Source organism: Hippoglossus stenolepis, chromosome 1, assembly GCF_022539355.2.
Source record: "Hippoglossus stenolepis isolate QCI-W04-F060 chromosome 1, HSTE1.2, whole genome shotgun sequence".
In the NCBI taxonomy this organism is placed as follows: domain Eukaryota; kingdom Metazoa; phylum Chordata; class Actinopteri; order Pleuronectiformes; family Pleuronectidae; genus Hippoglossus; species Hippoglossus stenolepis.
The window spans coordinates 22602257-22629685 of record NC_061483.1 but is presented as its reverse complement, the minus strand read 5'-3'; the positions used below and the strand labels follow the sequence as shown (position 1 = coordinate 22629685).

General features: G+C 41.5%; 1 protein-coding gene across 1 annotated transcript; it reads left to right on the top strand.

The window, feature by feature from the left end:
* The first annotated feature begins 12852 nt into the window (after nucleotides 1-12852).
* On the top strand, nucleotides 12853-27429 carry mmp2 (matrix metallopeptidase 2). Its single transcript, XM_035154494.2, has 13 exons — nucleotides 12853-13249; nucleotides 13465-13691; nucleotides 14654-14802; nucleotides 15681-15809; nucleotides 16301-16474; nucleotides 17301-17474; nucleotides 18245-18418; nucleotides 18642-18797; nucleotides 18967-19093; nucleotides 23589-23725; nucleotides 24332-24491; nucleotides 24788-24897; nucleotides 26260-27429. The coding sequence occupies exons 1-13, from the start codon at nucleotides 13094-13096 to the stop codon at nucleotides 26361-26363; spliced, it is 1977 nt and encodes a 658-aa protein (XP_035010385.1). The 5' UTR covers nucleotides 12853-13093; the 3' UTR covers nucleotides 26364-27429.

Below are 27429 nucleotides of genomic sequence, written 5' to 3'. Positions count from 1 at the left end.
TGGGAAAACGGGTTCAAATCCATCTGGCAGCTTCCTATTCACTTCTACTCCTGTGGTTTTTGGAAGTATGCGGCGGTGGCACGCTGTCGTAGCCTTTGATCAGCTGATGGAGACAATGAAGCTCTCCTCAGCCCCATGGCATGAGGGTTTTTACCTGCTGCTAAGTCAGGTATCACAGCCAGGGACCGAGCACCTTAAAGAGGCTTTAACCCTCCTCTGGATCAGCCTGACATTATTCATGTGGGCTGGGTGAGGATTTGAGTCCCTGCTGTGGCACAGCGTCTTTCAAGTCAGGCTGTTTATGAGAATATGGAGATGGGTTTTGCGTGCTCGTGGGTGTTCCTTAAAGCAGCGATACGACCTCAGGCTGGGCTTGATCCCTGACGACTCAGAATCTACCTCTCGATGAATCTCTTGTAGCACACTTAATACCCAAAAGAACATGGTGCACGAGGCCCCTCATCTTGGTAACAGAAAGGAATTTGAGAGCAGATTAATATTATGAACAGTAATATTCCCCCGGCGGCATCTGCATGCGCCAGGGATTACAGGGCTCTGGGGTGATTACCGACAGGGGAAGAGGGGTTACAAGTCCAAAAAACTTTTCATTTTCACCCAGGGCACAAGAGCACACACATAGCAATACATATAAACACATAATAATAATATGGGTGTGCATGTCCGCATAAATGGGCCTCTTTATGTTCATCACGGCAATATTTATTTAAATCAGTTCTGTGTCATGATGCATGGATCACATTTTCTATCATATTAACCTATTGCCTCGTATTGCCTTGTATCTTTTTGTGTCTTTTATCTATTATTTTGAGATGATTGATGATGAATTCTGCATTCCTGCATATAGAGACATACTGTAGATTAGAGATGTTATATAATAGTGCAATGCCCATTCTATATTCTAGTCGGTTTGGAATGGGCTGTATGCTTGGCCTGTGGTAATGCTGGTAGCTGTTTTCTTTCTGAAATTGTAAAAGTGACCTGCAGTAGCTGTGCAAGTAAAGACTAGCAGTAGGACTCAGTCCACAGAAATCTGAAGCTGCGCCACTGCTGTTGTCTTGGTGTGTTTATCCAAAGTTCGGTGAAGCTCCACACATTACGCAGAACCCCAAACTGGAGAATATGGTGTCATTGTCGTGTATTGATCAACAACGTCACTTATGTCGATGAGTACCAGCTGATGTAGTAACAGAGCCTGCTCACCTGCTTATGCAAAGTTTATTAATATTGAACATATCATGTGTCTAAATCTGACCAAATAAGACAAACGGTTCTACAGACACACAGACATTTAGCAGGTAGAAGTATATAACATACTACGAGATGGACTGCATGGGCCTATTGAGCCTACATGTCATACCAGGCTACAGGTCAGAAGTCTTCTGTCAGATGCACAGAAAAATGGAAAAAGGAATCAATTAATCTTTCTAAATTAAAGGTTTAGACTCATCCAGTAGCGAACACACTCATGGCGTTCTTTCTAGAATGAGATCAAATAATGTTCAGAAAGTCCATCCCAACACTGTTGCTGAAGTTATATATATATATATTTATATGTTAAACTGCCAAAAGTTAACCTTTGGCAGTTTAATTTTTGTTCCATCCAAGTTAATTCACTGAACTTAAAATGCACTGAACTTAAAATGCTTTAAAAAACGGGAAAATGGGGCTGTTTAAAAGTTCTAAAACTTCAGGCCGGTAGTGTACCATCAGGCCTATTATTAATAGTACCTATAAATAGTACCTTTACAGTAGCCACCTTTTGTGATTATTTAATCTTTTTTTTTTCTCCTTGATGTTTGAGTACACTATTAGTTTAGTGAATTAGGAAAGGAAGCATACAAGGTGAAAGGTAGCACAGCTAATCTCCCACAGGACTGCATCAGAGATCCCTCAGGGCTCTGTGTCCGGCCCAATGTAGATACCAGTTTTCAGTGAGGCATGAGGACCTGCCAGGCTTAAGGCCCCACTCACTCTAAGCCTCATTATTTCCCCTGCCACCAGGCCGACGCCAGGCCACGCGTGCAAAGCAAGCCAAGGAAATCGCCTTCAGGACCTGTCTTATGATAGAAGACTCAGCAATTTCCTCAGCACCTTTCGCGTGAGGATAACACACGGTCCACTTTGGCCATGTGCAACCAATAAGTCAGCCTAATGAAGGCCAGGCCCGCAGACAAAGGGGGGGCAAAAGAGAGGGCTGAAACGGGCCTCTCATGTCTGAAATTATTCGGGGGAAAGTAGTCTGACACGCTGTTCTGCTGCTAGGTGGTGGCGTGAAAGAAAAGAAACAACACTGTTTCCATTTAGACCTAAGTTGGAATCACAGAGCGCCAGAGATTGCACACATTTGTGAGGGGAAAAAACAGCAGAATATTCCCCTTCTTTAGACTGTGGTGTTGACTTTGTAGATTCCACAGGGTCTCGGGGATTGAGAAGAGGAAGGAAGGCAAGGGGCTCTGCAGTACACCGGCATGCAGAGTCTGAGTTTGTCAGCAGCTCATAAGCCTGAAGTTCAAAGAGCAGTTTGATAGAAAAGCTGTCTTGGCAGTGGTTTCCTCCCGCGTGTTTGCCTGCAGACTGCTTCCGTCCAACTGCACCCAGTAGTCATCAATTAGAAAACTGAAGGGTGCCGTCCGCACACAAGCACAGCCATTATTTGGATGTGAGTCAAGCAGACAGTAATGCTGAAAGGAGTTCAGGCCTGCAATCATACGGGACCAATAAACAGCAATGTAACATGACAGGTGCGTTTACTAGACTTCTACATTCTTTGTTGGGTTTGTTTGAACTTACTCAGCAAAACAGTTTCACTTGCAAATCCCCCATAGTATTTTGCATACAGACACAAAATAGAAATGACTTGTATTTTCCCAGCAACAGATGATTAAATTAAATGTACCGTGGCCGAGACGTCTCACACAACCGCATTAGCGGGAAACACTAATGCAAAAGCCAAAACATGAATGCAAATGTGACAACACAAATACAAAAGCCACAACACAACTACAAAAGCCACACAATGACAACTCAACCACAACAGAAGTGACTGACAATGGATGTTGACAATGAAACATGCAATTATGAAATATGTGACTGACAAATGAGCAATGTTCTTCATAGTCTTTATAATTTCATTTCTAGGTACTTTGCCATCAAACCTTTGGATATTATGCTGTGCTGTGCGATTAGCATTAATGCAAATTAATAGCATTAATGCTAACTTAGTATTAGGCTAAAAACATGGTGTAAATGACGCAGTTTCGAGTCGAGTTCGACTGTCGGGGCTTACAGACACTTGGATGACACCACAGGAGCAGTATGGAGGCATTTTATGTTATTTTTTCTGTTGTTTTGTACGTTTGAAGAATCAGTCGCCATTTACTTCAATTGTATTGGATTTGGCTGCAACGCTGTTTACCCCTGAAACTCCAAAAGTGTTTTGTGGACTCAAACACTTCACCCACTCAATATATAATAAATATTCTCACATTGATACATTTTAATTGGATTTTGAACATGACTAGAGACACAGCATCAGACTTGGCTCATTGTGTGAATAAGCAATTCAATTTAAAGGCTTGTGATATGTCAGCGTGTGTCCTCTTCTTGTTTCTGCTGCCCACAAGTGGTCAAAGATTCAGTTACTGCAGGTTTAAGGTGGAGTATTAGTCACATTTACAAAAATCCAAACTTGCAAAGGAAAATAACTAACAACTTTTTTACGATGGTATAATATATAGACACACAACAGAATTCCAAGTTTGCAACAGAAACGTGATAAATTAAAAAAATCGAATAAAGGTAAATGTTGCTCAGACCTTTCACCAAAATATCCCTTTAAGTCCTGTGTCGGGGAAATTCACAAAGCTTGAGATGTATTATTACTGGAATAATTACTTTGCACACGGCGGCCCGCACCTGCGGAGGGTGACCTGTGTGACAATTCCATGCAACACCTCTCCAGCACTTGGAGGAATTTGTTTTCATCTCCCGCTGGCCGTCTAAATCACCACTGTGCAAAGAGAGTTCACTGTCACTGCTCATGTTTCAGAACTGGAGCTTTAAAAAGGATTGTGTTGCAGCCCAGTAACTGTCTTTATGAGTAGGAAAAAAAGGGATTTAGGCGAATTCAGACAGACTTCTTGATCAAAACAGCACTGGTTACACTTTACTCCCCTGTCCCAGTTTTTGGGGGGATCATTTGTGCACTGAGATAACAATAACCACCCAACGGAGTAAAGCTTTTACAATATGTCATAATATATCAATCACAGCTGGCTATGTGAAATGATGACAGGATTAGCATTTAGGACACATCATAGCAAACCATCTGTTACAGCTCTGAATCTTCTTTAATCCCTTGATCTTCTATTGACAAGTTACATATCTGCAATGAGATACACAGATAAAAAGATAAAATACTGATTATAAAATAACATCAAATGAGAAATCATCAGTTGTATTTTGTTAAACATCAAACCAGAAAAACAGCTTTCAACATTAACTACAACAGAGAAAAGTCTGACTTTATTATTCCTGGTAGTTTTAATGACAGTAGTTGTGGGATTAGAAGCGATGTGAATGGAAACTGTGGGTAACAGTGAAAGGGAGTGATACAAGTGCAAGAGATGCTGTAGAAATCGATATCCCGTCGCATTTACATCGCTTTGATCATGTAGTACGGCAGGACCGGGAGATTAAGCAATACAGATTCTGCCTGACAGGCCGATCATTAACACTAGTTTGCAATCTGCCCAAGCATCCACTCATCCCGTCTAACACCTCAGGAAAGACAAGTGTTCTACATAAGTGAATTTAGGAGGGCACGTGTAAGACAGTGGCTGTAACAGACCAAACAGCGCGCTAGGTGAGTGTTGTCGGTGTAAATCATCGTCTAGAGCCACTTTGTTGCAAAAAGAGGTGAAGGTGTAGATCGAATGCTGCGATTTCTCTTGAAAGAATAATCCTCACATGCTGTCGATGATGACAGATGGAATTTGGCTCAACAGCAGCGACCATAACAAAAGGGTGAACTTTGCCCCTTGTCTCTGCAGCCAAAGGTCCCAGTGTTCACCCACTTCCCTCTAATCCAGTCAAGGGTCATTCTGCTTAAATGATTACACCCACTGATCCAAGGACAAAAGTACTATTTCATATGTCACTCATATTCACAATGATCTACATAGGATTTTTCTGGCTACGCTCCGCCTTGTCTAAACACACACATGCACGAAATACAGTAAAAATTGAATAAATCAGTTCTGAATAAGGCCCATGTGTGGAAAACACTGCCCCTGATACATTAAAAAGATTTGAATAAAATGATGGTGGATTATACTTTGATATCAGCTCCTATACTATTGTGCGTTTGAGGGGAAAACACCTGCCCTCTATCCCAATAGGATCAGCAGATTAATCTTGGTAAGACGTAAGACACACACAGATGGTCAGACAGGAAAAATTAGAAAAATATGCAATATGAATACATTTGTCTTGCATAATATCAAATATGATTCATCTATCACGTAGATAATGGCTTGATGCATTGGTGTACTTAGCAAAGAGACAAAGTTAATTTCTTATAGGCCAAATATTCCGACCAAGATCCCCAGTAATAAAAATGATTCTTCTGGGAATATTATATAAATTAAATGTAAGCCATCTATCTGGTTTGCATAGTAATGGCACTGGGGCTACCGAGTCCTTTGATTCATTTCTATAGTCACATTTCAATGCTGCAAACACAATGCACTCAGGAAGATATGTTGCCACCTGCCAAGTGTTATACAGTATATTATTTTATACAGTGATAAATACACCCTGATGGAAAAATCAAACAGAGACCGGGAGATTACTCGTCTTTTGCTGCTTGTTTTAAAGTGTGGGTTTTTTTTCAAAGCAAAAGAGCCTGTTGCATGAGTATCACCATTCAGACGCGTGACTGTTGTTTATTAGGACGAAGACTGAAAGGTGATACAGTGATCTGGAGCGGCACGATCACTGCTCCCCAAAGGCCGCTGGGCCTCAGCTTCCTGACAAAGGTCTTTTTCAATATCCTGCAAACACGGACGGCGGCGGCGTGCGTGCAATCCGGTACTTAAAACACAAGGGGGGCCTATAAGATGCAGGCAAGGCCCTACACAAGGGGACTCAGATCACAGGTATAGAAGCAATAGGAGGAGGCACAGCTTCCGTATAGGCAGAATAACGGCTCATACATCGACACATCTCCCCTGACACATGACACAACAAACCTGTTTTCATGCAGCGGAGGCTAGACACTGGACAAACCATGAAGTTCTTTTCATTTTTGTGAGGAAAAGGGGTGTTTTTTTGGTTGAAATCCATTACTTTTGAGAACTTCAACACACTCACCTTAGGGCAAAAGTTTTGAAGGCTAAAAATCAGTAGTCATGCCACCTTCTTTGCAAACAATACAAAATCAATACCTACAAATATGCCATTCTTTTATTTCGGTTTCTGGCACTAAAACCGACTTATTTCTATTGGACTAGTCTTGTTATCAGAGGTTTATAAAGGATAATCAGACTGGTGGGTTTCTAGGAAGCCAGTGGGGAACTTGCCAGAGGAGGAAAAATAAAACTGAAATCCAACTCTCTCTCACTAACAAGGTGACACGGGGTCAAAACAAAAAGAAAAGAGAACGTTTATTAAATCAAGCTCCCTCACCTTTGGAGGTGACACCAAGCTTGTTATTGACAAAGTAAAGGAAATTCACTTTTGTTCGGAATTTGCGACAGTGGGCTCAAACCATAATAAAGAGTGACCTGTTGAGCTTTAAAAGGCATTTCTGTTATCTTCCAGGAAGCAGGTCTGGTAAGGTGACTGCGGTGATTTGTTTGAGCGGCTTCAAATGTGACTGATTTTTCACGGGTGGAGATGTAAAAGGGGAAAAAGATGAAGTCCAGCTGTTGAAATTTGCTGTTTTATGTAAAGTAGGCACGCAGAAAGATACACATCAAATCAAATTAAGTCTGTCTGTGAGCTGTAATCGGATTAAAGCTGCCTACCTGGGTGTATTACTCTTTCTCTGAAGAACCCTGAGGGACAACTCACTCCAGGCCTCATCTGACTGCTTTACGGTGTTTATGACAGTGAAAGACTTTGATTTGAATCTGTTCTCGTCTCTCAGATGAAGACGCTGCTTGGCAGAGAAATGTGTCAAAAGGAGGGAAGGCAGTTTTAAGCTGGAGAACACCGGGGTGCTGCCAGACCTGGCCGATTTCTTCTTTTAATGAATGAAAGGGAATGATAGTGAATCTGATTTCCCAAAGGGTCTCTGTTGTTTTGGAAACACTACTCATTCTCTTTTAATGGACTATTACTTATCTTCTAATTGTTTTTTTTTTGTTTTTAATTACACTCCAAGGGGGGAAAAACACAATTAGCATAAGAAAACTGGTAACTGTTAATGTATGAACTATGGCTGTGGTGGGACTCCTGGATTATCAGCCAAAATATGTTCAGTGAAATTGTCCCTGTGAAGGATGAACAGTGGGGTTAAGTACTGATTATCATAGGGTTCACTAATACTGGAGACAAGTTTCCAAAGCCAACACGTGCAAACAACATGTACCAAGTTACTCTACAAACATCTGCATGTCTGCCTGTATTTGGCTCACACATCTCAAAAATCGTTCAACTTATTAGCTTCACACTTGGCACGTGTATTCTCAAGGGCCCAGGGACATGCAGTGTCAAATTTTGACATGTGATACATTCACTATCGATAAAAATTAAGCAATATATGTGAAGTGAATCCTTCAAATTTATATATAAAACACATACATGAACAGTAATAAAGCAATTTTCGTTTAATTTTATGAAAAACATTGACTATAAATCTTCATTGCAGATTAACCAGGTAGGATGAACACAAAGACTGTTCATAAAAAGCTCTGCACACAACGTCCAGCACACAAACAATAAAAAGGGAAAGTATTTTGAAGAACTGCGTGAAGAGGACTCACTAACGAAGAGGAAACATTCTGAAGTAGCTCCAGAGCATTAATACAGGTCAAGAGAACAGTCCTTTCCAAACAGGCATGTTGAGAACAGGCACTGTAGTAATAGCTAATCTGCCGCGCGGGTCTCAGAACCATGTCGGCAGCGCCAGACAGACGGCTGCGTTTCAACCCTCCTTTCATTCACTTGCATCATGCAGTATTTCACTTTCACCCAACAATCCAAGTAGCAATGTTGTTTGACTTATCAAGGCTATCCATTTACTGCGATGGGCGACCCAGATCGGCGCTAAAAAATTCATCCCCGAACGTCAGCCTGTACGCACAATGAGCAACAACCACGGCGCTCCAAAAATACCACTTTGAATATTTCAGAATTACTAAAAGCAATCCAAGGTAGACATGCATATTTCATGCGCGTGTCCTCATACCTCAGGATATCTTTGAGAGTAATTTGTCTCTGATGTGAGAAAGGCATCAATATTTGAATTTCTTAAAAGGTCACACACACACAAGCTGATAATGTCTCCATCAGGAAACAACAGGATTAACAAACAAGCTGTTTAGTTGTCCTGGGTTGCAATGAAGACAACTCACTGCTCACATTAAACCTGAGAGTGCTGAGGATATGGGAAAAGTATGCAGGGAAGTCACAGATAATATATGCTGTAATATAGGGACCTTTGAAGTCTCTCGGATACTTAAATATAAATGGATTTGGACCTGAACATACAAGAAACAAAGCAGAAATGAAGTATAAGAAGAACACACAATGAAACAAGGCTCAAAGTGAAACAGAGATAGACTGCGAGGGGAGAAAAGAAAGAGAATCCTTCTGCTGAGAGAACAAACAGTGGAGCGCTGTAGTCAGGTCAGCCCTCCCCTTCTCGTGCTTCTTTCCATCTGCTGTTGCCAGCCTCTGCCACCGAGCGGTGCCGAGACCGCTGTCTTGGAGTGAGGCAGGGCCAGCCCCGTGTCCTATAAACACACACAAATCATTTACATGCTGTACTCATCAAAGGCAACTCTTCCTCATCCCCGCCGAGATTTGCCGCCGATCTGAGCTTCCAATATTGCATCTCAGAGCGCCGCGGCTAACCTTTGCGACTGCCAAGAATGTGATGAATTTTTTAAATACAGCTGTTGACCTATTATTGAGATGGAGAGGAGCCACGAGAGACACTCATCTCCTCTCCCCTGTATAATGGAATGCATTATTGCATCAGTGTTTACAAGGCGCGCTAAAAGAGAAACAGAATGAGGGAGAAAGCGTTAAATAAAGCAATTCGGCTAATGTCGCTTTGGGCCTCGCACTCGCACAAAATGTCAATCAAAAGTCAGGATTCTTTGATTCGCTGCAGTTGGCGCTGGCAGCTGCATCTGAGAGAAGAGTGGTGACACAATGTGGAACAATAATTATCCTGCAGTGTTAAAGTCCTCCAGTGTCTTGGTGCATTCATAAATAAAACATGCTCAAGATAATGGATTTATGTTCAATAATTCATCATCGGAATGTTTCAAATCGAGTGATATAATATGTGTCACAGTAGTAACACAGTGCTTAGCCAAATTAAGTTATCTTGAAACAGATTTATTGACAGAGCTGTTGCTGCATTCATTTACTCAGCCATTGCTTAATTACTCCTGCACAGAACATAAAACAAACAATGCCAATGGACTGATTTGAAACCACTCTGTGTCAGAATTAACTGCAGAGCCAGGCTAACTATGCACTGCAAGCCTGAACCAAACATCAGTGCACAACACACACCGAGCACTCTGAGCAGCTCCTGAGTTGGACTGAGACGAGGCCAGTGCGGGGAATGGGATATTTGTCATTCATGACCTTGGTGCCAGCCAGCCATACGGGCAGTTTGGTTTGATGACCCATCAGAGGATCTGCCTGGGTCCCTCGCAAGAGCCAGAGGACCAGGGTGAGGGGAGAGGGTGACATCCAGGGCTGCGGTCTGTTCAGCTGGACTGGGGTCAATCAAGTGGGCCTGAAGATGCAGAGCCAGCTGGAGAGCCATGATACGACTGGCCTGCACATCCAGAACGTCCTGTTCCCAGTCGCACGAGGAGGCCACACTGGCGTGCTGCAGGAAGCCACTCACTGTCATAATTAATTATGTGAGTTTGTCGGACCAGCGTGAGCATATTGTAGCTTTGAGTTTGTAACACATGCAGAAATCCACCATTTAAATTAAAGAGGTAATAGTTGATTATGAAGACGATGCATGATTATGTCGGGGTGTAGATGTTGAAGTATAAATCAGTTGTTCTGGTGTAAAGCATCCGATAAAACCATGATTGTGTTTACATCATCCACCTCAGCAACAAACAAATACAAATAGAAGAGATGCACCTGCAATCAACCGCAGCGAGACACATTTTTAAAAACAGTATTTCATTAAAACACACACACACACATTGAGAGCCGTTCCATTCTAGACAAAGCTTGAGTATTCAACAGGGGCAAAAAAAAAAGAAAACAATTTACATGCAAATCAAATCTTATCATCTCAATCTCTTTATGCCACTTTCATCTGCAAAATTGCATTCATATGCACAAAGCCGTTCAATTACTGTAGCTGTGGCTCAACTTTTCACATCTCAGTGTTTTCTATTTAGAGAGGCAGGCCCATGTACATTTAATAGGTAGCCATTCTGTTCCCCGGCTCTGCGCGGGATCACTGCGAGTGTGTCAGTTAGAGGAGATGGCAGCAAGTATCAGTGCATGAAATAAAGCTCCTGCTCCAAAGTGACAGGCCCTGGATATTGTTGGCAAATGGATGTTAAATTCACTCTGCAACCACCAGCAGCAGCCCCGGCTATGAAAAATTAACTGTACTCTAGCTAAAGGGAAAGGAAATTGCTTTGCTAGATAATACCACAAAATCCTGTTTGTGAGCTATCCATCTGTCAGATCTCTTTGCAAAAAAAGTCCTTCAGCTCTCTCTATTAAAGAGTCCACTCTCATATGCTGCTCAGAGTAAACCAGCGTAACAGTGGAAGACACGTCAAAGAGAGTTAGAGCAAATCCTAAATCTATGCCGCCTCAGTAAAGAAGACTGGCTCCGAGGGCCTTAAGAACAGACAAAGATGCACGGCTTCTGTCAGCCACCAGAGGGCAGCGACACTGATGGCTCTATGCTGCTGCAGCCTCAGCCAGCTCCCTCTGAACATCCATCCATTATCTTTACCACTGATCCTCTGACATGGCTGGAGTCGATCCCAAATGACAGTGTTCGAGGCACAGCGTAAACCCTGGACTCTTTACAGTGTGTTTAAAATGTGTCTCTAGTTCAGCAGCTGTGAGTCATGACATGTTGCTCTGAATTTCTGGTAGGAACAAGGGAGCGGTTTCACAGAAACACCAGTTGGGATGAGTCAGTGACCTGCAACATGGTTTCATGCAACACGTGATAATAAGTTCCCAGCAACATAACAGATCTCCTCAGCTACATAATGACAGCGGGAAAACATGTTTAAAACATACTCAAGACATCTGTTTAACATAAGTATAATTTAAAATGAATAATAGATGGGTAAAGTTAGCTAATGAGCAGAGATGCTCACTCTATTTACAATGAATGGAAATGTTTCTAAAAGCCCAACTTCCTATGCACTGGGATTATTTTGTATCTGTAAATATTTAATCTGAAAAAGATGTATGCCTCTGAACACATCTTCCACAGTGAGACCTTCTCTTTTTCAAGCACATAAGAAGAAGTCAAATTCCTTCCAGTTTTCATGAGGTTGGACATTCGGAGTTATTTATTAAATAATTAGCCGAATACATTATATAGATCATGGTGAAAAAAATAGCAATAAATTCGGGATAAATCAGTGATACTGCATTTGTGTTTTATGGCTACATGCGATTCTCTTGTCAAGCTGTTTTCACGTCCTGCCACCAGGTGTCGCCATAGCACTTCAAATGTTGCCTATCCTGCCTGCCGCTGGGTGTCGCTGTATTACTGGTCAAGTGAAACAACAGATGATAGTTACATCAAAAATGTGGATTTGTATTCGTACAATAGGAGAGAGCCATAGTTTTTCACTTTTCCACTTTGGTGAAAAAGGAGATGGCGCATGAGTGATGCATAATGGGCAACATCTCATCAGTTTCTATGATTAATTTCATTTATATTATTATTCAACAAAATGAGGCAAACATTATTTTGATCACAAGGACCATGGTGCCTGCAGGAGGGGCGGGGGCCTGATAACACATGTGTGGTATAGGCTACTAAAGGGTAAGGTAGGGACAATGAAATAAACAGATGTCGATATATACAGACAACACCCTCTTATTATGAAGTAATGTACAAACAGTGGTGTGCACATGACGCAAAAAACAGATATGTTTTCAGTATCTATGAGTGATGGGGGTGGTTTTAAATTAAATATTGCACATTTTATTGTATATTGTGAAAAACTTAACAATAATAAGTAATGTTGCATACTGCACCCCACTTTCAATGTGTATGTTACAGCAGATTACAGTACAGTCTAGTATCTGGGGACTATGACGCAAATTGGCTGCTTTATCAAAACGCACATCGCGCACTACAATATATCCGCAAAAGACAGACTTCACAGCAATGGTGACAAGTAGCCTTAGACTAAATAATAAACTCTCTGACGAAATGGCGACATGTTGGACAACTGTTGAGGCTTTTGGAATGTGAGGAGGACACTACAGATCTGATGTAGATCATCATCTGTCATGCCCGCTCATGTTTAATCCTCAGACATCGCGCTGCAGACTCTCCCCTCATCCGCCCGTGCTTTTCCAGTAAAAACAAGGGAGACAGAGAGGAATCCGACCATATGAGTGCGCATGAACTTATTCCTGTCTGTGGCCTCCTCTTCCCCTCCACCCTCCACCCGCTCCTCTCTCCCAACCTGGAGACTGCGCAGAATACACCGGGGGCAGAAAAAGTGCCTGTGCAAGCAGAACTGAGAAAGTTCATAGATCGGAGGTGCAGGATGTCCCGTTAAGAAGAAGAAGAAGAAGGGAAAACGGGAAAAGGAAGGATCGTGCACGACATTTACCGCACTGCAGACCCACTTCACCTGGGAAAATGGGTTTTCCGACGATATATGGTTGTCGTCGGGTAGTTCTCAAATTGTTTTTGCTTCAGTTTATCGTCTTTCAAGCGACGTATGCTGCCCCCTCGCCTATCATCAAGTTTCCTGGAGACGATACTACCCCCACAACAGACAAAGAAGTTGCTCTGGTAAGTTTATTGTTCGTTTTCCCAGAAACTTTGTCTAAGTGGGTCAGTCATGTGTGAATGCACAGTTTTTACGTATAAGAAGTGAATTGCCAGGGAATACTTTGTAGCCTACATCATTTATATATTTAGTCATGTGTGTTGGACTAGCTAAATAGAAATACTTATTCTGATAGCTAAATCATTCTCATATATATATATATATTTTTCTCCTTTAGCACTATCTGAATAAGTTTTATGGATGCCCAGAAGACAGATGTAACCTCGTGGTGCTCAAGGACACGCTGAAGACAATGCAGAAGTTCTTCTCTCTGCAAGAAACCGGAGAAATTGATGCCCAAACTGTAGAGATCATGAAGAAGCCTCGCTGTGGTGTCCCAGATGTGGCCAATTACAACTTCTTCCACAGGAAACCCATGTGGCAGAAGAATGACATCACCTACAGGTCAGGAAAACAACACTACCTTCTAATTTCTAAAGAGTCATTGTGATTATCCGGGAGTTGTTCAAGTGAGTTCCTCCTGCAAAGGAGCATTTAGTGATGGGACTGGGTCCCAGTTTATTATGAATCTGAATCATTGTGCTCCACCAATCAAATCATGCACGTTTCTAGGAGTATGGCCCATATATAAGGTAACAGCATTACAAATGGGCCCAGTACTATAGATGCATTTCATGTATAACATCAGGATATGATGTCACAGAAAGGTAAAATAACTTGACTCCACCCAACTACAGTGCATAAATTAAACTATTAGTATTGAGACGGACTATTTACAATATGTCATTTCCATGATAAAACCAAAATATTTTAGTTTGAAATTAATTTCCAGAGCACAAAAGTAGAAATTCGAGTTAAGAGTCTGTTTTCTCTGAGGAATGGACCACAGCTTGGCCCCGCCTGACACCCCCACCCTCTCCTCAGCCCCCAGTCCACCCCACCCCCATCTGCACGGCTGTGGAGCGCTTGCACTTTGTTTCTTGCTAACACTCCGCATTCCTACACAGTGTGTGTCAGGTCTTTTGTTTTTGCTCCGTTTGAGGTTTTACAACAATGTGGAGAGTGGGATTTGGTGGGTTTTTTAGTGTGGCCTGATCATTCCAGCCCGTCTGCCCATGTGCTTGGAAGGAAGACTGCAAGCCAAACACAACAACAACTCAAGGATCACTGACTGTTTTATAGGCAAAGGACTGCGTAGATAGGCATGTAACAGAGTTTGCGGCCGAACATTGTTTCAGGAAGCATTTTCTCCAGATGATTCATAAGCTGTTGCTGGGTTCTTTTCCACGATCTCAAGTAGAGAAGGAGATCTAGTGAATCATCTAGGTACCTTTCAAAATGTCACACTGACTTTTGAGTTTTTGTCCATGTTTTTATTCCTTATCTTGAAACTTTCTGTTCCATAGAATTCTGGGATACTCTGTTGATCTGGACGAGGAGGTCATAAATGATGCTTTCCTCAGAGCCTTCAAAGTGTGGAGCGACGTCACCCCACTCTCATTCAACCGCATCATGGACGGAGAGGCTGACATCATGATTAACTTTGGCCGCAACGGTATGCTATGTGGACAGACCCGAGACTACATAGAGACTTGAGATATTTTGCAAAATGCCACACATTTAAAGTTTAAAAAAATGTCAAGAAACATTAACTTGTTTTATAGCAAAAACGACTTCATATGCCCATATGCCCTTCTTAATGAAGCCTTTAGTTGGACATAGGAGTGATATCCCAAGATGAAAAGTATAAGATTTTCTCCACAAGACGTTTAAGCCCACTTCTAAGAGGAAAATTGAGTTTTGAAACTGATGAACAGAAGTTCAATGCCCTTTTGAGAAATGGTAAAGGTGCACTCACAAATGTTATTACAGTGACTCCACACCCTGCAAACCAATGTTAGGAATCCTTTATCTTGCAAAAAGAATTGTGGTTGTATCACTGATCATTCCAGTCATGATTTACTCACACGGTTATAATATCATCCAGATTAGCCTTAGCTGACCCTGTCGAGAAGGAATTCAGCAGTTTTTCAAGTTTGACACCTCAGACTGTTTTACCAACAAAAATATGAAGAATAATTGGGTGTTTGAATAAACACACAAATGCCATAACATGTTGAAAATATTTTCCCACTATTAGTTTTAGTACTTCCTGTTTAAAGCAGCTTTGTAGCCTTCAGTTGTCATAAAAACTCAAAAGGTGTTTAGTTTGTCCAGTTTGGTAAAATAAAACATGGCGGCCTCCGCAGAGAGGACCTGCTCCCGATGTGAATATTAAATATTTATACATAAAGGGCTTATTCTAGGATAAAGAAAACAACAATTCATACAATTTAGATGACACACATATTTTATATAAAAATTTTGCCAATAGATCCCTTTCACCTACATCTTACACACTGGACCTTTAATACTGAATGATGTCATTAACAGAGCACGGAGACGGTTACCCCTTTGACGGCAAAGATGGCCTCTTGGCTCACGCCTTCGCTCCAGGGCCAGGAATTGGCGGAGACTCCCACTTTGATGATGATGAGCAGTGGACACTGGGAGATGGCCAAGGTAATGGCGGGGGACTATTCACAGTATAACAGTGAATGGCAAAAAGGCTACACTACGTTTCTCTACACAAGTGCAGTACAAGTTGTCACAACAGTCAAGGTGTCAGGACACTAATGTTGACATAGATAATTCTGATCTGACTTTCAGATACTTTGTTGTCATTGTATTAACTTTGTCTGAACTTTCTGGCACTCAAAATGGCAAATCATAGCCATCTGGAAGCTGAATAGAAAATCCACTGCCAGCATTTATATTTGCACGCATTGACCCAGATAGTTTTATGCATTTCCCATTATTCAGATCCTCTTGTCTGAATCTATTACTTGTGCAAAAGCAATCTACCTCTCACAGAAAGTAAAATGAACTTCTGTCTCGTATCAGTGCTCTGAAATGCTTTATACCAGTATAGCCTATTGCATATAAAGTACATTTTGCTATTGAACTGAACTGAATCATTTGGTTCAAAACAATATCAATATCCTTTTTCACAGTGGTGAAGGTGAAGTTTGGTAATGCTGACGGCGAGTTCTGTAAGTTCCCCTTCCTGTTCATGGGCACTGAGTACAAGACCTGTACGTCCCAGGGCCGTGACGACGGCTTCCTGTGGTGCTCCACCTCTTACAACTTTGATGAAGATGGCAAATATGGATTCTGCCCTCATGAATGTAAGTTTTGTCATGTTGTTACATTTATTTTTGACATAGCTCACTGTATATACACTACACATAATGTGGCATTGCAATGTTTCTCAACCTATTTGTCTTTACAGAGTAAGTGTCTGAGTGGATTTATACTTTTGTGGCCCCATTTGACCGTAGCAGACTTTTTGTCATGCCCTCCTTGCACCTGACTGAACCCCAACATATGAGGAAGTTCAGTAAATAGAATCAGTGTTTCCTATAGAGGCAAAGTAAAACCTCATATCAGATAAGTGCCATATTAAAAGCTGCTCTGCTGATTTTGGACAGAAAGAAAGTAGGTTGGACCATGTGCCAGGAAAGTGTTGTTTTTTGTTTGGAGTGGAGTATGGAATATTTCTTTTCCAAGTTGCTGCCCCACTTTAGAAGAGTGGGCTTTGTCAAACATTTTGTTTATCTGTGTTATGTTGCTGTCCATGGTACTAACATGATCACAGACCCATTACAAGAAAACAGACAGAGTACACATGTACTGAGTTGTTTTATATCATGAGAACACAACTGTTTGTACTGGAGCCGTCTGTTATGTGTATTGATGTACAAGAAAGTTTCATTCCAGCTGTAATTATGGTTTATTTTCCTCTGTCAGTACATTTGTCTGAAATCATTATTCAGGGATCAAAGCGTCTTAGTTGCTTGCAATAATCATGTAAGAAACTGAGCGTATTCATTGTAAACAGGGAAAAATACAATATTATGAAATAAAATATTTATAATAACTATAATATAGATATGTGATCTTTATATGTACTAAACTACAGTATATCTCTATTTATTTACCTTTGTTATACAGTGCTATTCACCATGGCTGGAAATGCAGAGGGCGCTCCATGCAAGTTCCCCTTCACCTTTCAGGAAGAGAAGTATGACAGCTGCACCACGCAGGGCAGGGACGATGGTTACCGCTGGTGTGCCACTACTGAGGACTACGACCGTGACAAAAGCTATGGGTTCTGCCCTGAAACTGGTAAGGGGGTGTTATACACTGTCTGTTATGTCAGACTATGTTCATCACATAAGAAAACTGAATTTCCTCTACGTATCATAAAGATGCTCACAGAGTATAGGTTATCTTCAGTTTATGTGTCCTGTTTATGTGCTTGTTTAGATTCATATAGTGCATTTCACTGTCTGTGTGTATTTTGATGTGCAGTGTATGGTACCAAGTCACGTGCAAGGTCTACTGGAATCTGCCAGTTGGGGCTTCCAGTCTTGCTTGTGGTCTGCTGAATGCCAGTGAAAGTATTTTAATGTGCAGTGGCAGGGCTTATTTTCCATTCTGTCAGTAGGACTGCGTTTTAGGGCTGAAGTAGTGAAGTTGGGAGGGAGAGACGTTGAGATAGAGAGAGAGGTACAGCCACTGGGGCTTTCGTCTGGTTCTAATTGATTGGGAATGTAGCCTTGTTGTAAAGCCTTGAGCGATACCTTGTGCTGAATAATAAATTATTTTTCTTTAAAACAGCACAAAACCTGTCATGCCAAATTGAAAATGATGTTTCTGAAAGAAAACAATTCGGGCGGGCTCTTCTTGGTTTTATGCCTAGGTATTGATGTCATGTGCCAGCTGCCTTCGTTGTGTTGTTGTCGATCATCTGCGTCGATTTCACAATATAATACAAGCCTAATTGCTCTGGAGAAGAATTTTGGCATGTGAATGAGTTCACAAGACAGTGAGATGAACCAAGGTCGCTGCACATTTCCCTTTTTCTCAGTTTTACTTTGTGTTTACCCCTCCAGCCATGTCAACAGTGGGAGGAAATGCAGAGGGAAGCCCCTGTGTCTTCCCCTTCACCTTCCTGGCAGACACCTATGATGCCTGCACCTCATCAGGGCGCAGTGATGGCAAGATGTGGTGTGCTTCCACCAAGAGCTATGATGATGACCGTAAATGGGGTTTCTGTCCAGACCAAGGTATGAAGGCATGGGCCTGTAGGACTAGCAGCCAAGTTGCCTTTCCATAAAAGGCAGAGGAATGATTACAACACTGTTAAATCACAAAAACTATGAATTGGTTAGCCATAGCAATTGTCAAACTGTCAGTCAGACTCCATCATACTCATTTACTAAGACTTGTCTCAACCTTCAAATGAATTGTTTCTCATGTGAAGATAATCATTGAATCACGTCTTTTCAGGCTACAGTTTGTTCCTGGTGGCAGCCCATGAGTTTGGTCATGCCCTTGGCTTGGAGCACTCTCAGGACCCCGGAGCTTTAATGGCCCCCATTTACACCTACACAAAAGACTTCAGACTTTCTCATGATGACATTCAAGGCATCCAGGAGCTCTACGGTGAGATGAAATGTTGTGATATGTGTCTTGTTGCCTAGATCTTGATTAAGTCTAATACAAGAATGAAAAAAAATGTTTTTCTTATTAGAACCCAGGAAGTATTAATACTATGAATGTGTGATTAATCAATCAAAGATAAAATATATTGTGGTAAATCTCTTCAATTTAGGTGGGTCGACAGACAAGCCTCTGTCTCCGACTCAAGGTCCAGTCACTCCAATGGATATCTGTAAGGAGCCAGTTGTCTTTGATGCTATAGCACAAATCAGAGGAGAGACCTTCTTCTTCAAGGACAGGTAATCACATCAAACAGGAAGTCCTGATGTTGTTTTGGCCCAAACTAGATTTCACCAAGTTTGCATACACCATATTAGGGCCAGGAAGGTGCACTAACAAGCAATCCATCCATAATCCAATCTCTGGATCATGTTGTTTGATGTAATAACTGCTCTGTTTTCATTTGCTCCATGTTTGACTTTCTTGAAACTTGCAAGCACTGCCAAAGTCTAGCTGGATTTCCTGTCTGTGATCTATGGAAAGAACAACAAACAAAACCGAGTAGCCTACTTCTGGCGTTATGACTTGTGCAAGTGAAATAATTCAGCCGACGCAAATTGGATTTCATAATAATCTTGCCCACAAAAACAAGCAGTTTGACATGAGGTACCCTGTTAATTATTGTTTCTGCCACTTTAAGATTGTGGTGTGGATTCCTTGTTTCATGATGTGACGATTAGAAAGAAGCAAAAACAAACAATTTGTCTATGCATGCAGTGACAACCAAAATAGTCGTCAGCCATAAACACAGTCCGCAGTCCTCTCCTCCACTGGCACCAGTGATTTCAAAGTCTCGTAAGATTACTGTGTCTACCAGCTGACCCAGTGCAGGAGTTGTCATGCCCGGGGTTTGGTCAACAGTCTTTGTGAGTCAGAGCATTTTCCCTGACAATAGTGAACACTTTCAACAATAGCAGAAGTTTGTTAGTCAAATTCTCCTGAGGGTTACTAAGAACAAAAACAAAAGAAGTGGTGAGTGATAGAAAACACAAACAGCATCCTTGCTGGTTATGATGCATTAATTCTCATAGATGCACCCTGTAATATCTACTCCTTGCAATTTTGAGGTTAACATAGCTATGTATCTGTCATGGCCATTTGGGAAAATCATCCAAAGTAAACAGGCGAGCAGACCTCCATACCAAAGAGTGTAGTCTTTCATTTAGCCTGGCCCTCACCCCCTCCAAGAACCTGGACTTAAAAACTAGAAAAAACAAGCCACACTCACTTGCTTTAATACAGAATTTCTCTTCACCCACATTTATTGCGAAAGACAGAGCAGCACATTCGCTCATAGGGTGCCATGTGGACCATGACACCGTGGACCATGACCCCCTGGCCCTGTTGCTGGAAATCAAACTAGTTTGATACTTTCTTCTCTTAAAAGTTTCCATCTGAGTTACAACTATGAAAAAGTAAGATAAACATAGTTGATTATCATCTGTGCTGTGCCATAATTGTTAACTTAACATTCTGATGCAAAGCTGCCATCTAGATACATTTGCGGACCAGTAATAGTGAAATTTAACGGCTCCATGTTCTAGTTGAATAATAGGACTTTGCCTCTCTTTGGTTATCTGCAGCTAGGCCTAGTTCAGCAGATGTTTTAACTGAAATCAGAATCAAGGGTTTGTTAAGCAGCCTACGTCTGTGTTACGTCTCATGTGGAGTCATAAGACTTTGTTTTGTATATTTTCAAGCAATTATTCATTTGATATGAGTTGAATTTCAGTCATGGAAAAATGTGTCAATGCTTGAGAGGACTAAGAGCTACTCATCTAAAGGCAAGGGAGATAAATTGAGGACAGAGTTCTCTCAAGGCACTGAAATGAACGTACATCACATTTTGACTCTCTAGCAAAGTTTCCGAATGAGCCTGTTGTCCTGACCTTCACAGCAACTTAATGAGTTGCCTGAAGGCCATGTCAGGCTTGTAAGCTGCAGAGCTCTGGTACAAAGCTTTATAGCTTCAGAGAAAGAGCAGTCGCCTCTGGGCTCCAGGGGTAAAGCTCACTTGACTTTTCCATTGTACAAATTGGAACCCCCGTCTCCTGGCTCAGCAATATTTATGATGTAGGACAAATCTTGACATGATACAATGAGCAAAGCTTGTAGCACACCCTGAGCTCAGCAGTGGTGTGCGTCTGTCTGTCTGGAGGCTTAAGGAGAAGGCAATTATAAAGTCCGTCTCAAAGAAACAGTTTGGCCAACCTACTAATAAGCGTCCTAGTGTATTTATGACTATAATTTTACAGAACAAATATTGTCAGTGGTAAAACATGCTCACGCTCTTGTATATTAACATGTAGTCACAGCCAGGGGTTGTTTGCAATATAAAGAATTCCCTATAGTTGCAATCCTTGAGATTTCACTCCTAGTTAATCTGGAAACGCATGGTTTCCTTGTCACAATAAAACACTTATTCAGCAGACACTGTTAGAAACTAAAAACTAAACAGAAAATACATCAGAGGAGCAACGATTGTATTTTTTTGCAACACAAACAAATAACATTATCTTAATAAAGAAGTCAGTCAAGAATAATTTCAGCCAGAACCTAATTTTGTGCTACACATAATGCAATTATTGTTCCTCACAACAGGAGGATACACTTGAGTTAATTACCTTGCTTAGAAGTTGTGGAGCTACTGACAAAAACTGCCAAAAATTAGCATCTTCGAACATTGCATTTCGTGGGACTGCTTGCCTTTCCTGGTCTGGGAATAAAGGAGCAGAAGGCCGACTTACGAAGCAGTCCCCAAGAGTGTCAGTAAAGGCATGGACAAATGCAGGACCTCTACTGAGGTAGAAGGCCAAAAGCAAGGACTAGGACTCTCTTCAAGCAGAGTAGGAGGCTAACAGCAAAAACTGGATCTCTCCAGGGGTACGACAGGAGGCCAACAATGAAGGCTGGGACATGTTGAATGCAGATGTCCCTTCAGGAGGCTAAGCAGGAGGCCAGCGACAGCAGGGCCTCTCAGGAGGAAGAGTAGGAGTATAACTGGAATCTGATGGCATGGGTAAAGTCTCCGTGGACGATGGCGAGGAGACTGAAGATTTAGCAAGATGGCTGGCACCAGATCCTTCAACTGCAGGTCAGCTCAGGCCACAGTACAGCCGTTGGAATATAGGCTGTGTTGTCTGCAAGGAGGTAGGCAGGGCGGGAACGGCCGACTTGGATCCAGGATCTGGTATCGGACCAACCGTTCTTCTTCTTCTTCTTCTTTGTTCGGTCTATTGGCGGGTGGCAACCAACGTCAAGGTGCACTCCCACCATGTACTGTGTTGGTGCACCTTTCCTAGAAGTACTGCAAGACCAAGTCGATGCGTGGAGTGGATGGAGCAAGCCCCTACTCCATCTCCCTCAAGGACCATCAGTTGGTTGGAGATCATGGGGTGGTGTCTGCCAGACTGAAGACTGGGCATTATCCAGGACCCCAAAGCTGGAACTGACTGGACATACGCTGCAGGTGTCCTAGGAACGCATCTGGCGAGTTTTTTTGAAGACACTTCTCAGGGTCTGACAGACTGCCGGCCAATGTACAAAAAGGCCTGAAGGCTATGGGTAAAATTTTTGCCATATTGGGAAACTGACTGAGATTAGCACAGGGTGTAGGTTGCGGCAGTTAGCTGGGAAATAGGCTGGGGGCTAGCAACTGGGAGGCTGGCTGGATGCTAGCAGGTCTGGAGGATGACAGTATGTTAACAGGCTTGGATGCAGGTCATCAACAAATGGATGCCACCTTGGCAATGTCAGGGTCCTGTTTCAAAAGTATTTTAAAATCCTGATAAAAGCAGATTAATCACCAAGAAATGTTTCCTTAGATACTTCAAAATCAAAACAGCATCGATATGTGGGTCTACAAAATAGGTTTGAGAGAGGTGACCCCAAGTGCGGCTCTCCAGCCTCGACCACAGAACTGCCGCAATTGATGCTGCCTTCAACAAAAGGAAGGTTTTCAGGACAACAACACTACATTTGAAGTCACAGGACTAGTCTTGTCAACGATGTAGAATCAATTCAGGAGCATTATGGCTGCTGATATTTCTGTCAGACTTACATTGTCATTGCATCACAATGCAGTGCTGACCTTTTACATCGATTGACATTAGCACAAAGTTACATTACTTTGCTTTGGAAAAATCTGTCAATCATTCAAGTCTGTTCTCTTCAGCGGAAATGTTTTTTTAAAATGTATTAATTAATTAACTAATTAAAGACATTGGGACAAGAACACAGCTAATACAGCTGATACAACTTACACATGATTGGTTGAGACTGGAATATGTCTTTAATTCTGAAATACAGTACTTATGTGGAGTGTATATATGCTATTGAAGTTTATGTCTTATTTTTATTTTCTCATCATCACAACTTTGAAATCGGTAGATGATTTCTTTTCAAAAAATAGGTCAGTGGAAAAGAGTTTGGGAAGCTGATGTTGTTGTGCAGCTGTGGATTTGGAAATCCAGGCAAGATGGGTCTTGTTCCGCTGGCGTCGGCAACCTTAGTCCTAACGAGAACCAGATGCTCATGAATCAGGCCATTGTGGCTGGCTCAGCCAGTGAAGCACTTGCACTACCCCCCCCACACACACACACACACACACACACACACACACACAAAGTCACACTCCTCGTCGTCGACCTCCTCTGCTCCTCTTTCACTCTCACTCTCATTTCATCCCCAGCTTATACCATAAGACCGCTCAACCACTCATTATCTGTCTGCCAGGTTCCTGTTCAGGTCAGTCAACTTCAGAAGCAAGCCCAGCGGCCCGATGCTAGTGGCCACCTACTGGCCTGACCTGCCTGCCAAGATAGACGCTGCCTATGAAAACCCACTGGAGGAAAAAACAGTCTTCTTCTCAGGTATGCTGGAGAAGACAAGTATAACTTTTAGAAACAGATGATTTAAGCATTGCTTCGTGTTGTTACATAAACTGTGTTAACATCATCTTTTTGCTTTCATGGTGATCAGAGAAACAGAGAGTTGCATGAGTAATCAAGGGGTGTCTTTACTTTTTGATCATTGGGATGCTTTTCCATTCACAGTCAAGCATTTCAACAAAGTGAAACAGTAAGAGAAGCAGGAATGTTGGCGCTCCTATGTGCACTTTTGGGACACTTGAGATATTCCACAATAGTTATGAGTGGTTTATGGTGCATTCCTTGCAACTTAATAACATGACAATCCTCATGAATACTGATGAGTTTTACCTAAATGATCAGCTTTGAGTACATCAGCAGCAGAGCTGGTTTGGCTAAGGAGGGACTCTTACTATGCTAAATGGCAATCATAAGATCTCACTCATTTTTTATACATATATATATATATACTGTATATATATATACTTGGTAGATAGAAGTAAGAATGTGTATTTTGTAACGGTCCTTACCTTACCTTCCGTCAGTATAACTAATGTCTTGAGTATTTTTTAGCCACAATTTTCCTTTCTAATTATTTTTTTCTCCCAGGCAAGGAGATGTGGATCTACAAAGCGAATGAGTTGGAGAGTGGTTACCCCAAGAAGCTCTCCAGTCTTGACCTACCGGCAGACCTAACACAAATCGACGCTGCCTTCAGCTTCAGGAAGAACAGGAAGACTTATCTTTTCTCTGGAGACAAATTCTGGAGGTAGGACCCAAACTTGAAACTATTTAGGGGCCAACGGCTCTTGTCTGACACACCCTAGCTTATGCTGCTGTCATCACCCCCTATTGCAGTACTGAATTATGCCTGGATCTAGTTAGTATTTTGTATGACCTAAACTGTACTCTAAACGACAACAGCTGTGTTAGCCCTTACAAAACATGGGATTTAAAGGTGATGATGACAAAATGTTTTATCTCTATAAAAGAGTATGAGTGTTGAATATTTTTGTGTATATGAGGGAACTCTAAAGCATTGACTTTACTGTTTCATGTATACAGATATGATGAAGAAAATAAGATCATGGACGCTGGCTTCCCCAGACTTATTGCTGACTCCTGGAATGGCATCCCAGATGGCATAGACTCTGCCTTCAGTCTTAATGGCATCGGTAAAAATATATTATTTTTCTTTTTTCAAAAGCTGTGAAGGAAAAGGCTCTGTATAATTTGAGGTTGGCCAAATTACCACAAGCTAGCAGCAAATTGTGCTAAAATGCTCATTGGGCAATCACAGAGCATGTAACAATTACCATTGGCACCATCTTAGTTTAGCATGTTAGCATTCAATGATTAGCAATTGTCTTGAGCCTTGGTTAAAGGGGTAAACTTTATTTCAATCCATCCAGTATTGATTAATCCAGTGTTTAACTATAAAAGAAACAACCTCATGGTGGTGCAAGAGAACAAAATCTGTAAACGTTCAAAGTCACGAGGACTCATCCTCTGAGAATCATGAACATTTGCAATAACCTTCATATGCCTTTTACACCATGAAACCAATGCTGTATTACATCCATCTAAAAATTAAGAGGAAAGATTAAAATAAACCCAAACGCTAAGCACTGCTCGGGTTGTAAATAAAAGAATAGAGACAAAACAACAAAAGGCATTCTGGGTCTACACCTTTAGAGTTTTTTGGAGGTTGTTGGCTTCGATTAGAACTTGACTGGTTCTCTGCAGACTGGCTTTACTCATTTAAACACTGCAAAAAACAAAGTCAGCTCTATCAGTGAGTCGTGCACTTTGTCTCTGCCCCAAACCCAACAAGCAGTGATGATGCTATTTTGCCAAAAGTGAATCCTTTACAGGAACTGAATACACAAAGAAATAAATAAAGAAGTAAAACAGGCCAAAGGGAGTTGTTCTGGAGTTAGGGAGTCATCTGTGGTCTGATGTTGATAGAACGACACAGTCAGTGGGAATCCAGTTTATTTTTTCTGTCTCTTACGCAATGCTTTAATTTTCAGTGTCTGAGTAACACATAACAGTTTGCTCTGCTGGCTAGTGAGCAGGGCATTGCAGGGTAAGAAATCCTGTGAGTGAGTGTTGATTTTTAGGCATGATCCAGGTAAACCTCCTCTTGAGAATGTCACTGTCAGCAATGTATACTTAGGGTTAGAGGTGGCAGATATTTGTCTATGGCAAGCAACCAGGGATTTTTCCATTACTGCTTTCTGAACATACACACAGTGTAGCAAGCATCACAGAGCCCCTTCCCCACACAGTGAACAAACAAATTTATTTAAAAAGAACGCCAGTGCCCCTGCACAGAGGTGCCTCTGTATACTACCTGATTGGCATAATTTAAAGAGAGCGACTTTGCACTGCTAATCTAAATGCTTTTATTAGCTTGATTATTTGAAGGTTATCAGAAGGTAGTTTCTTCCTTGTTTTACACAAATTATTGCTGTGGGAAAACTAACTGAAGGAAAAACTTTGAACAGAGTGTGCATTGTGCTTGTTTTTAACAGATTACAGCTACTTCTTCAAGGGCAACCACTATTTCAAACTGGAAGACAGCAGCTTGAAGATTGTCAAACTGGGCGAAATCACAAAGGACTGGCTCGGTTGTTGAGCGCGTCGAAAATTTCTTACAACTTGCTGGTTCCTGTAATGACGCCTGGCCTCATGAGGACATTGGCATAATATCATACACAACTTGAGGTCACTGCAGTGCACACCATTGTAAGTTGTAAGTTTTTGTCCTGGCAACTATGCACGCTTCTGTGTGAGACATGTCCCTTCCAACCTGTATAATCAACCTCCAGCTTTGTAGAAAGGGACCTCGGGACCTTCTAAACAGGCTATACATGGGCAACTGGATATTACTGTGTGATATTGACATTGTATTTGTTATGCTGATGCAGATTTATTACATTATGTAGCCCCTGTTTTATTGTTTGGTAGTTGTTTTTTTAATTTGTTTTTTTATTCAGACATCAGGTATGTCCACACTGCATTGAACGCAGTGCTATACTTTGCTGTGAGATATTGCCGTTTAATGCAGATTTGATTCTGAAAGGCTGTGTTACACCAGATGAGGAATTCATGTTGGCTTAGAATTACTTCTATGTCCAGTGTGCTAAGTGCAGTTTTATAAATGTATCAGTTTTAATTGATTAATTTTCTCATTGTTGAGCAATACATTTAAAGAAATGAATTTGCACAATGTGTCTGACCGAAAATGGTGCTTTAGAGTTTGCTTTTGCATATAGTCCTAAATATATATACATATACACAACTTATATTCAGTGTAACTATGTCCGATGGGACAACTTAGCATTCTCCGAATGTCAGAAAGTAGTATTCGCAGACACACATTATTCTTAATTTGGTTAGCACTTTTTTATAAGACTATACAAGGGAACTAAACAATATAGAGACCAGATTATTGTCATGGCAACTTCATGTTGTATGTCCCTTCACTAATGGTATAGACAGATTAAAGGCACAGGTTGCCTCTAGAGGCTGTATAGGTTTGCTGCATGATAGAATCATGACAAGGGTACCACGGTAGTATTGATTTTTTTTAACAATCTTGTTTCTTTGCTGGGTTTTAGCAAAACAGTAATGTTTTTTTGTGTTGTTTTTAATGCTTTTGCACTTTGTTACTGTCATCAATAAAGATGAAAGATGGTCAA